Source organism: Corapipo altera, unplaced genomic scaffold (genome assembly GCF_003945725.1).
Source record: "Corapipo altera isolate COAL_440 unplaced genomic scaffold, ASM394572v1 23b, whole genome shotgun sequence".
Taxonomy (NCBI): Eukaryota; Metazoa; Chordata; class Aves; order Passeriformes; family Pipridae; genus Corapipo; species Corapipo altera.
Genome location: NW_020884885.1, coordinates 8,164,350 through 8,177,240, shown reverse-complemented (window position 1 = coordinate 8,177,240; position 12,891 = coordinate 8,164,350). Strand labels below are relative to the sequence as shown.

Sequence of the window (12,891 nt, the reverse complement as noted above, 5' to 3'; positions counted from 1 at the left end):
AGATGTGTTTTCCCCCCTCATGACTGTGTACTGCTGATCTGACAATACACTGGTTATTTTCACTGGATATTATTTCTTACTAGTTTGAAAATAAAAATTTGTGTAAAATCTAACAAAGTTATGACCTGGGTAAAAATTAGGTGTATGAATATTCGTGTAGTTATGCAATATTTCAAGAAATTAACAAAATCTTGAGAACTTCACAAGTAAACAAAGGAAAGAAGTGGACAGAAGTAAAGACCTGCGAGGGAAAACACTTATTCACTTTTCCGGAGAAATTTCAAAGAAATATAAATCAAGAAGACAAATTTTAACTTCAGACACATCCTCTGATAACAGAATAGGATTACTTCCTTCATCTGAGGCTACTTTCTGCTGCAATTCAAAACAGCAGTGAAAACTTCTGCAAAATCCCTTGTAATTTGAAGAAATACATTAGTAGAATCAAAACAGTCACAGAATCTGGCCTAATACTAAGAAAAATGCAGAAATGCAGTAGATTATTTTCTTCTAAGAAGGTAAAAAAGAAAAGGTAAGCAGAAAATCCCAAACTTAAAAAGAGGTAAAAAAGAAAGAGAATCAAGTAAAACTCCAAATCAGGACAGCAAACAACAAGGTAGTAAACTAGGTACTCTCTTTCAAGATTGTAAATATCACCTTAATATTCATCACCTCAATGATGATGAAAATACACTTGAACAGCAGCTACTACCTGTATTAGAATTTAACTCGCCACATCTCAGTTTTCATATATATTATCCAAATCTTGCATCCTAAACCCTTATAGCTGCTCAAGTGAGTGGGACAGAGCACTTTGGAAGCTATATGCCACACATGTGCCAGTACTAGCTACGTACATTACTGACAGACTGGCAGTGTGAGGGATCAACAGCCTTTCATTCTGTATGTAATTAATTAACTAAACCTTGTCTGAAACTAACTTTAGACAGTTACAGTCTACCAAACAACAGGGTATTTTCCAGTCCACAAAATATTATGAGTTTTGATAAAAATGTAAGAGCAATTAAAATAAGGCAGTTAAAGAACAAATTCTGGATTTTCACCTCTTTGTCTTTGCTATATTTAATTTGATGCAATTTCTTATATTTGTGTAATCGCAGCATATTGTGAAGTTCCTCCCTTGAAAGGGAAAATTCTTCTTCATCCTCTCCGTCCTCATCACTTGGTGAGTCTGTGTCACTGGAGTCATCACTCAGGAGGATACTCTAATAAGAATAAACAGGAATTAATTTAACTATCACAAGTCTCTCTACTGTACTTATGCAAAACACTCTTGAACTTTTACCTAATAAAAGGGTGTGGGTCTGGCTCAACAACAATACTTTGCATTTGCCTTTAATCTAAAATGACTCAAATGGAAAACAGTTTTCTGAGGTGCAGTACTGTGTAGCAGTGAATCCAATACACATTTTGTGACTGCAGAATCATAGAATGGTTTGGGTTGTGTAATGGGTCTGGCTGAGGTGGAGCTCATTTCCCCGTAGCAACCTTCACCGTGCTGTGTTCTGCACTGGTATCTGAAAAGGTGTTGATAACACACCAGTGTTTTGTCTACCCCCCATGGAGGGCAAGATCCTGGGAGAGGACTAAAGCAGGCCAGCTGACCCAAACTAACCAAAGGGATATTCCATACCATATGAAGTCAGCTCAGATACAAAAGCTAAGAAAAGGGGGAGGAGTGAGGGGCATTTGTTATTTACAATGTTTGCCTTCTGAACAACCGCTAGGTGTGCTGAAGCCCTGCATTTTAGTCCACTTTGTCTGCTTGTGGTCTCAGAAAAGCAGAAGCGAGAAAAGCCAGGATACCAGTAGGGGCATTTTGTTATGTATGGTTGCAGGTCCTTTCCTACCTCATTTGTAGTTCGTCCTGGTATTCTACTACTTCTACCTGTATCAGCTGCAGCAGGTTTGGCTCTTGTTTGACCTCTTGGCAACACATTTTTGTTAACTACAGGTTATAGTACAATGAAAATGCAAAAACAGCATAAAGCCTCAATTCCACTCTTCTTTCATCCTCATTGAGACCTGGTACTGAGTTCAACTTAAGAAAAATCTTTCAGTTGAGTCCCAAATCTCCATTTAATACATTTCATAATAGATCATTTTAATTTGGATAGTGCACTAAAATTAATTCAAGTTCTGAATGTATACTCACTGCCAAGGCCATCACTAAACCATGCTACCAAGTACCACATCCACATGCCCCTTGAATACTTCCAGAGATGGTGATTCCAACACTTCCCTGGGCAGCCTGTTCCAATGCCTGACCAGTCCTCCAGTGAAGAAATTTTTCCTAATATTCAATCTAAAATTTCCCTGGCACAACTTAAGGCCATTTCCTCTTGTCCTGTTGCTTGTTATTTGAGAGAAGAGAGTGATCCTCACCTCACTACAACCTCCTTTCAGGAAGTTGTGGAGAGTGAGAAGGTCTCCCCCTTTCTCCAGGCTAAACAACCCCAGCTCCCTCAGCCGCTCCTCATGAGACTTTTGCTCCAGATCCTTCACCAGCTCCATTGCCCTTCTCTGGAAATACTCCAGCACCTCAATGTCCTTCTTGTAGTGAGGGGACCAAAACTGAACACAGTATTTGAGTGTGGCCTCATCAGTGCTGAGTACAGAGGAACAATCACTGCCCTGGTCCTGCTGGCCACACTATTGCTGATACAAGCCAGGACACCATTGGCCTTCTTGGCCACCTGGACACACTGCTGGCTCATGTTCAGCCACTGTCAACCAGCACTCCCAGGTCCTTTTCCATCTGGGCAGCTTTACAGCTACTCATCCCCCAGCCTGTAACAATGCCTGGGGTTGTTGTGACCCAAAGGCAGGACCGGACACTTTGCCTTGTTGAACTTCATACAATTGGCCTTGACCCATCAATCCAGCCTGTTCAGATTCCTCTGCAGAGCCTTCCTACCCTCCAGCAGATCAACATTCCCATCCAATTTGGTGTTGTCTGCTAACTGACTGAGGGGATAAACCGACTCGATCCTCTTGTTCAGATAATTGATAAACATATTAAATAGGACCGGGCCCAATACTGAGCCCTGGGGAAAACCACTAGTGACTGGCCACCAGCTGAATTTCACTCCATCACTCTCTGAGCCTGGTCATTAAGACAGTTTTTTATCCAATGAATAGTGTACCCAACCCAAGCCATGAGCAGCCAGTTTGCCCAGGACAGTGCTTTGGGAAATGGTGTCAAAGGCTTTACTGAAGTCTAGGTAGACAACATTCACAGCCTTTCCCTCATCCACTAAGCAGGTCACCTTGTCATAGAAGATGAGCAGGTTGGTCAAGCAGGACCTGATATTCATAAATTCATGTTTGCTGCACCCGATTCTCTGCTTATCCTGTACATGCTGTGTGATGGCACTCATGATCTGCTCTATAACCTTTCATGGCACTGAGGTCAGGCTGACAGGCCTGTAGTTCCCTGGATCCTCCCGCCATCTTTTCTTGCGGATGGGGATCACATTTGCTAACCTTCAGTCAACTAGGGCCTCCCTGGTAAACTGGGACTCCTGGCAGATGAGTGAAAGTGGCTCGGTGAGCACTTCTGCCAGCTCTCTCAGTATGAACTTTGTTCATTGATTCCACAATAGCTGTATTTCTTTCCAATATTCTTACCTTCAGCCACTTTCTGCTTTTCTTCAGTTTGGAAAAGTTATACAAGCTCCCTTTTTCAGACTTTGGTTCTGTTAAATTAAAAATAAAAATAAAGTCCTTAAGAAATAATGTCATTCCCAGTTAAACACAAAGAAAGCAGACATTCAACCTAGTGCATGCCTACCCGGCTGCAGTACTCCATTCAGGGAATGTGTGTTCAGCATCCCAGAATTCCCTGCTCCAGACGACTCCCCAAGCAATGAGTTTGTAGGCTCTTCCTTAACTTGCATCAGGGGATCCCCAGACTGAGGCAGCAAAGGACTGTCATCCAATCCATCTTCACTTTCATCGCTGCAAAAAGATACGTAATATAGTGACAATGAAAGGAAAATATTCAAAAGAGAAGATGCCCATGCAACTTTCTTACATCTCCCTTGTCTAAAGGTTTGAGAATTGAGACAGCTTCAGATGTAATTTTACACATCAGACATACTGCTGTTAATAATTTCCCATTAACCCCTCAGCAACAGTTAATCATCAAACTAGCCTGGCTGTACGATCAACCTGCACCTCCAGTGATAGAAACCTTTACAAGGTATCTAATAAGAAGCATGAACTAAGCAAGAAACTAATGTCAAGTCAAACTGAAGCACAATATTGTCATCCTCGCATGTAGATGTAAAGCTATACTTTTCCTAATTTTTGTGTGGGTGTTATTACATGCTTGTAAACATACCTGTTACCTGTTGCCCATGAAGTTATCAGTTCTGTAACTCGACAATTCCAAAAAAGTGATTAAATTAAACATGTTATTGTTTTGGGACAGAAACGAACATACCTCGATGACTCACTTCTTAATGCGACAACTTACGTACAAATAAATTCTGCATCAGTCTTTGCATATTATTTATGGCTACAGGCCATAAGTGTCCCTGAAAATCAACTTAGTGCTTCCTCATCCTACTTTTTGCAGACAAAGTTTTGGCCACTTACAAAAAAGAGCTTTAAAACATTTGTGCTAATTTGTACAAGGGCTGGTAACACAATGGATTATCAGTATGAACTAAGAGAACCACAGTCCAAAATCATTTCATACAATCATAGAATAACCCAAGTTGGAATGGACCCACAAGGATCATCAAAGTCCAACTCTTGGCCCTGCACAGAATCACCCCAAGAACCACACCATGTATCTGAGAACATTGTTCAAATTCTTCTTGAACTCTGTCAGGCTTGGTGCCATGACCACTTCCCTGGGAAGCCTGTTTCAGCCATCCTCTGGGTGAAGAACCTTTTCCTAATATCCAACCTAAACACCCCCCGTCACAGCTTCATGCCACTCCCTTTAGTCCTGTCACTGGTCACCAGAGAGAACAGACCAGAAAGGCTTTGTTTCAGAACTTGGAGCCAATCACAGATTTACTATTAAATTTAATAGTATTTCTTACATCTCCTCTTTTCTAGGTTGAACAATCCAAGTGACCTCTCCTTCTTCAAAGAAGAAGAGTTTATAATTAACGAGTCACTATTAAATTCTTAAAATGGTGTTGTCTGGGAACAACGTAAAAAAAAATGCTTGTCTTTCCTTGGTATTCCCAAGGGAAAATGGAAAAGGTTTTGGTACCTGGATATACTCCTGTTAAAGATGGCAGATGTCTGTCGTAAAAACTGATCCAGTTGCAGAGCTTTCTCCAGATATTGCAGATAGAGGGGTTTTGCCAGCTCTGAGCAGCTGCCATCCTCCCTGGCACCCAGCTCTGAAGCCATAGAACAAACTTTTCCTCATGCACAGGTGCCTCTGAACACACTGCTGTTAAAAAGAAACAAGAGTCATTATCATCACTGCCTCCTCTAAAAGGAATTAACTTGGTGAGCAGGCAAATCTACTCCATGCTGCACCAAATGCTAATATCTCACAGAATGCAGAACCAAGGTAGTTGTGGGCAAAAGCTTAGGTTGCCGTTAATACAGGCATAGTAAACAAATTCCCGCTCAACTCTCCACCACAATATTACTACAGCCAAAAACTAAATTCTTAGGTTTCTTTTTTATGACTCTGTGGATGCTGTTTAATAAGAACGAGCACTGTATTGACCTAGTATGATAATCCAAGTGGTGACGTAGAAATGCAGAGTACTATGAAGCCAGTCCTTAAGCATCTACAGTAAACTTTCATCACTATTACAGATAACATGTTTAACTCTGAACAGAGGGCAGAGATATATATAAAAAAATATATATAAACTTACTCCAAAAAGAAAGAACTACTGAAAATACTGTTCTTCTGTTTCTTTTACCATTCAGTTCACAGCTAGTCTACTGAATACTTGTAAGACTTCTCCTTTACCTTAAAGTAACATTACTCTTACAGCACTCAAAGTTGTTACCTGTTGGCAAACAAGCTACAAATACTTGACAAAAAAACCCTTTTGCATTCTAAAATTCAACTCTTATTTTATTAAAGAAAAAGTAAAACATAATTAGCAATTTACTACATACTTTTTAATATTTGCAAATTCAGGACATATTCTAGTTTAATGTTTTTTCAATAATAAAAATAATCTGCCTGATTTTCATTTATTTGTTCTCACTATTTAAAATTCTTAATAAAACCAAACACACTCCCCTGCAATATTTGCATAATACATACTTTAAAAACAAAGCTATCAAAACATTTTATTGCTCTGTCAACTACAGTTTACTTTTCCAGCTACAAAGGATGTCATAACAACTGTTACAGTAATAGCTCTGTCAACTTGAATTTTACTTTTCTTCAATTACAAAAGATGCCATCATCATTATAATAATAGTGAGAAAGATAAATTATTTCCAAATCCACAGTTGTTACTGTATAAATGAAAGTACTGTCAGTATCCTAAATATTATAATATTTAATAATAAATGAACGCCTTAAGCTTTTACTTCCAGTGGAGAACAAAAATCATAGAATGGTTTAGGTTGGAAAGGACCTTAGAGAACATCTAGTTCCAACCCCTCTGTCATGGGCAGAGACACTTCCCACTAGAACAGGTTTCTCAAATTAAAACCAGTCAGCTTTAGTCAGATCTAGGTTAGCTGCTCTTCTGAAGGATTCTTCTGGTTTCTATCACTTCTTAAAAATACTACAAAAACTGAAGCAAACTTCACATCAATTTATTTAAAGACACTTTATATTTGTTCAATTATTACATCAGTAACTAAATTGTTTTATGCTTATATAAGTGAACATACAGATTGGGTACCCAATCTTCAAACTGTTTTTTCTTCACATATACAGTCCGAAACCCAGCACCTAATCTTCTTCAAGTCTTTTATCCTCAAAAATTATAGAACAGTTTTAGATCTTCTAAAGCAACAAGTAACTATGATAAGTGATTCCCACCTTGAGACTAATAGCTGTGGTTGAACAAGAGTAAATTTTATTATTTCTTAATAAATACTCAGTGTTAACATCCTTATCCACAGAGAATAACCAATAACATACCAGAAGCTGTTAGACAGGATACCAGCTCTGATCTAAAAATCATTTTTAGACTGAAGCTATCTAGGTTCAGCTTTCCATATATCAGGTCTTTGCATACCTGACAGTAATCGAATGGTTGACCTCAGTTACCAAACACCCATTTCCAGCAAAGCTTATCAGAATACCTGAAAACTTTCCTTGTAAGGGTAGTGAGATGCACATTTTCCAAGCAACTTTCATCCACATGTCATACTGCTTAAAGCCATTTAAAAACCCAACCAATCAATCAATTAAACGGAAAACAAAAGAAAAAATGAACAAACCCACCCTAAAATCAAAAACTGTCTTTCAAGAGACAAGGCTATGAACCACAGACTCATTTAGGTTGGAAAAGATCTCTAAGACCATCAAGTCCAACTGCTAACCCAATAGTGCCAAATCCACCACTAAATGATGTCCCCAGGTGCCATATCCACACACCTTTCAAATACCTCCAGGGACAGTGACTCAATCTCTTCCCTGGGCAGCCTGCTCCAGTGTTTGGCAATGCTTTCCATGAAGAAATGAAGTAAAAGGGTTAAAAAATGAGAGGAAACATGAAACTTCCGTCTCTAAAGGAAGAAATCATTCAAGAGGTGATAGAAAAGGACACCATGAAGGTGAAAGTCGTTTTCCTTCAGATCACCAATAAAAATTATGTATTTTATAGGGGCAAGAATCTATCCCTAGTGCAATATCAGAAAAAGTATGGTGATTCCTTTTATCGCTCCGTTTCAAAATCTATCAACAAGAGCACGTGTTATATTTACATGGTTAACTCAGAACCACATGGCATCTTTCACCTGTATGCTCTTTGTAGAAAACCATGTTCCCAAACCTCAACATTTAGTGGCATTACCAGTCCTCTCAGCACTGTGGGGAAAAAAACGTGCCCCAATGGGCATAAAGCACACAGGACTCGATTTGGATTCATGGCCTCTGAGGAAGATAAAAAAACAAACATACTCTATTGCCCCACAATGAGCCTTGCCCTCGCAAAACTATACAAGCTTAAGAACAAAATAAAGGAAAAGAAATAAGATAGATTTGAGGTCAAGTTTTTAACTGCAGGACAGCAAACAGGCCAGAGGCAAAATAAACACAACCATCTTCCTGATCCACAATGAATAACTGGATGCTATTCTAGCTGCCCAGACACACTTGCCCAAGTGTTGGTCTACGTCGTTCCACCCAACTGGATGAGTGCCCCTGCTCCCACGGTGCTTATCTGCCTCCATGCTCATACAGTTTAGGAGATAACCCAGCAGGAGAATATTTCTCTACTTGTAAGATACAAATGACCCTATCATAAGAAGATGCTGACAGCTGTGTTTAGTAAGTAGAAAACTAAGATATTTTCTCAGGAGTGGCACATTGGTACTGCACAGAGTTCCCAGGCAAGCATAAGAGCAACTGATAATCTCCTCCATCTGCAGTGACTGCAGTTATTGTAAAGAGGAGGGTTTACTCTGTATTTTAGTATATTAAATCCCCTTGTTGTGTACAGTATGCTAAGCACGTACACTTACACGCTGTCTCATCTGTACTTTTTTTCAGATACCCATGCTCTTAAATATTACTTCCCAGATCAGGAAACCATACATTTCTGCATTTTATAAAGTCCTTCTTAAGCTGACATAGTAAAAGTACTGTGCATTTCACCCATATAAAGAGACATGCCTTTGCTTGTCTTCCTATTTTAATTACTCTTGCCCCCAAAACAGTTACTAGTCTATATCCCATCTACCAAACAAATAAATAAACAAACACAGAACTTAACAATATTCTTAAATATATTTACAATGCCCCAAACAAATTTTAAGTGTTACACAAGCACATTTGAATAGAGAATAGTTCAGACATTGAATTCAGCCCTTTCATTTATTCATGCTAACAGTCACACAGTGCTTCTCTGATGATCAAAGTAATAATACGGAAAGTAAGTGACAGACATCTCTTCATTCTCTGTTCTTTTGTTTCCACTCTAGGTTTTAAGAAGCAAAGATTTCCAATGGCAAAACCTGCTTGAATACTGAAACAAGAGAAGATGGGAACAAGAGAGAGGCACAAAGCCTGATCCACTGTGGTAGGTAACAGTGTTCAAGACATCACACAGACATTGCCTGAGTGGATTTACATGGTGATGACATTCATTCCACTTTTCTTTGCCATTTTTGAAACAAATCTGTCCTTCTGCCTACTCAGTTTAAGGAAGATTGCAAAGACACAGATTTTCGAAATGGTTTCATTACTGATGAAACATTTGGGTAAATACTCATGTTATAGGTGGTAAAATGACTGAATGTTGCAGAGTAATCCTTTTTGCCATCACAACTTTCTTACTGATACATGTCAATTTTATGTTAAGTTTCAGTATCAAATTCAGTAGCTATTTGCTTTCTCCCTTCCTCTCCCATAGAGTTCTAACAATTTAGAAACCTGGAATTTGGAAACAAATAACTTCTGCACTGCCTGGCTGGCACTTTGAATCCTCTAAATTCTTAATCAGAAGGTCACACTGAAACCATTTAATTGTATCATATGGACTGCTGAATCATGAAAAGCATACATAAAATATCATCAGGAATATAAAAACTTCATGCAAATAACTTCCATAATAATATGTATTTTTTTAATATCCAAGTTCAGTTCTGAAGAAGCCTTCTTTAACCTGTTTGAAATCACATTGCTTAGTTCACTCTTAATATAGGTGTGGGGTTTCTTCATTCACTCTTGTCTTTTCAAGTCTGCCCATTCTAACACCTACTCAGTAAGTTAACATCCAGCATTGGAGAACAATCCTCCAAGGATGTATTCTGAGAGCAGAGTTAGGTTTCATAACAAGGTTTCTACGTTTTATACCCATCGACCTGCACCAGTCAAACAGCAGAAACACTGGTGATCTCATGAAGAAGCTTAGCTTTAGAAGTAGATTCTCACAATTTAAACAAGTATCCACTGCCTATTTCTGAATGGAACTCCAGCAAGTTTTTCCTACTGATACCAAATTAAACAGGAGAGTTGTCAGTGGTAAATGCAAAATTTGGCTCTTGTGCCTAACTGCAAGCTAGATGGGATTTGCTTTACAGAGCTCTTTGAAGCAGTACTTTTTCTTCCAGGAGTTTCTGGGGGGTTTTCCCTTCAGTTGCTGTCACCTCTACACCTCAGGTAAGGCCCAAAGGGTTATTTTTTCTGCTCTTTACACCTAATGTTAACCATCATAGTAAATAATGATGATGACTATACTCCTAGCTGAGGGCACATATGCAAACTCAAGCTGCCATGGAAGGAAAAGGTACAAGATAGCAGCTAATGCACAGTACCTCTTCTTAGCCTATGACAAATGCAAGGCAAAACAGGCAGGTAAAACTAATTCATTCTCGCCTGCCAGACACTAAGTGCATATATATAAAGTGTGACCAGCTGGCAGGTGAGCTCCACTATTTACTTGTTCCAGTATTCAGCCCACAGAAGCAGTTTCTTTTCTCTCCTCTCTCCAATCAGCGTAAGCACACTGACAAAACACCCAAGTGGACAAAACCCTGAAATCCCAGAAAGTATGTATTCCTCATCTCTCTATTTACAGCATTGAAAGTTTTATCCATAGTGCAGGACTAAAAACTGGGAGCAAGAACACAAGCTTCCATGCTACCTTAGTTATCTTGCAACTTTAGCGGTTTCAACATTAACTTACTAAGCGAGATTTTTCCAAACTGATATAAACATCTAAAATACTTTTTGTTCTTGAAGAAATTTACAATTGAGACATTAAAATTTCCCTGGAATAGCAGAATACTCGAAGATCTTCCTGTAGTAAGATCTCTAGAGTAAACTGTGACACAAATATACATATTCAAACAGAAGACTCAGTCACGGTCTGTATGGAAAACTTACATCAGCACAGTACTATCAGCCAGGCATATCTTTGTCAGGCTTCTTTACAAGCACATAATCTCCAGTACAGACAATTGTGGTGGTATAAAAAACTTAAAGAAGGATTTTGCTTGGAGGAGAATTATATGCTCTCTTTTCGCTGCTCACATTTTAGCTTGCTTTGGTAAAGGTACAGTTGCACTAACAACCATTTTCCAGACTACCCTACGTACCACATTTTAAAGCAAAACATAATTCCCATACAGTCTTTTTTAATGGCAGTGTCTTAAATACAACTTGGGTACGTGACAGATTATGGCTTTAAAAAAAGCAGATCGGATATTTCATATGAACCTAAAGCCCTCAATCTTCACTAAACTCAAGTTGAACAAATAAAAGACATGCATATAAAAATTCAACTGTGAGTTTGCATCACTTTAGTTTGAAATTAAAAAAAGCCATTTTAATTGCTTTTCTGAGTAATGAAATCTAGGTAAACTAGATACTTTACTTTGCTGGTTTCCTTTTGTGGTAAGGTTTTATATTGTTTTGCAAGGAATGAGACAGCATTTCACTGATCTGTGTTCCACCTTTTAATCACTTTTAAGTAGAGAGAAGAGCCAGTGGGGTACTGGCTCTGAATTTTACAATTGCCCAAAAGAACAGTAACAGATAGGGCTCAGTTTATTATTTAAAAGAAAAGCTATATAACAATGTATCAGAAGTGTACTCATAAGTGAATAACAGAATACCTTAAAACACGCTGAACACAAAAGCTGGCAAGTCACAGCTCTGCTTCCATGTTTAAACTATCAGAAAAACAAATCTAAATATTTAATTTTTCAATTAGAGCAATTCTTTCCCAAAAGAGCAGTTAACAGTATTAATGGAGACCTCTGGCAATGCATTTATACCCTTTGCTCTGCACACAACAGCACCAACAGCTACCTTCACACATTGCCACTCACACAGAACATCGACTGTATGAATGTTTTCAGTTTTGTTTGGTTTTTACTCCCTCCACCCGAGTCTATGAAAAGGGAACTATGTCCAAAAAAAGCTCTAAGACCATTTTCTTCTTGCCATCTAAGCCAATCTCTAGCATGTAATTTAGCCTGTCAAAGAGCATGCTTATTACAGAACTTACAGCTTATTACATTATACCTGAATGGCATAAAACCTGCTCATTTGAATGGTCAAGTAGTGTGAGGCAATACTTTAAGCAACTTCAACAACATACACGTGAGAAATAGAGAAGAAAAGAATTACAGGCAAAATTCTTAAGATATTGGGAAAAGCTCCAAGCCACAGTTCTATTTCTTGTACTTTTCCCGCACTTATGAACCTCCCAATGTCATGACATACTGTTATACATACACATTAAAGAAGTGACAACACAAATAGATAATTTCTGATTCGTGTAAGTTAAAAAATGTGTTGGTCACATACAAACAGGCCTATAAGGTGTCCTCTACAAATCCATGCAGTAGATGTATTTGTAAGAGAGGAAACTAAAGTTCTAATTACGCACATAAAGACATTTTACTATAAAAAAGGAACTTGACTTGCACCATTTTCTTTATGCAAAGATGAAAATAAACTAAAGGAATTTATTACTAACTGCAACACCGTAGAGGTGGAAATTCAACACGCAATATCGGCAACAGCTAACTAAAAAGTAATGTATAATGTTAAACTACGGGCAGAAATCGCGCTAGATTGTGTTTGCAGTGAAACAGGACCAGACTTTACACCCCAGCTTTAAAGAAGTGTTTTCTAGTGTGTGCATTCACCAGGGCAAGCATAACATTGAACTGTGCCTCATATACACCCGAGAGATACTTTCCATGCACAACGACACCAGCCTGGCAGGCGGCCCCTTCCTG

General features: G+C 38.5%; 1 protein-coding gene across 1 annotated transcript in view; it reads right to left on the bottom strand.

Moving 5' to 3' along the window:
- INO80 (INO80 complex subunit) overlaps positions 1 to 12,891 on the bottom strand; it is a 68,473-nt gene that overhangs the window by 54,626 nt on the left and 956 nt on the right. The window contains exons 2-5 of the mRNA XM_027642271.1: positions 5,255 to 5,440; positions 3,815 to 3,981; positions 3,652 to 3,719; positions 1,065 to 1,226 (exon numbers count right to left, since the gene is read on the bottom strand). Of these exons, the coding sequence (XP_027498072.1) occupies positions 1,065 to 1,226; positions 3,652 to 3,719; positions 3,815 to 3,981; positions 5,255 to 5,397 (540 nt within the window). The 5' untranslated portion in view covers positions 5,398 to 5,440. The remainder of the gene's footprint in view (positions 1 to 1,064; positions 1,227 to 3,651; positions 3,720 to 3,814; positions 3,982 to 5,254; positions 5,441 to 12,891) is intronic.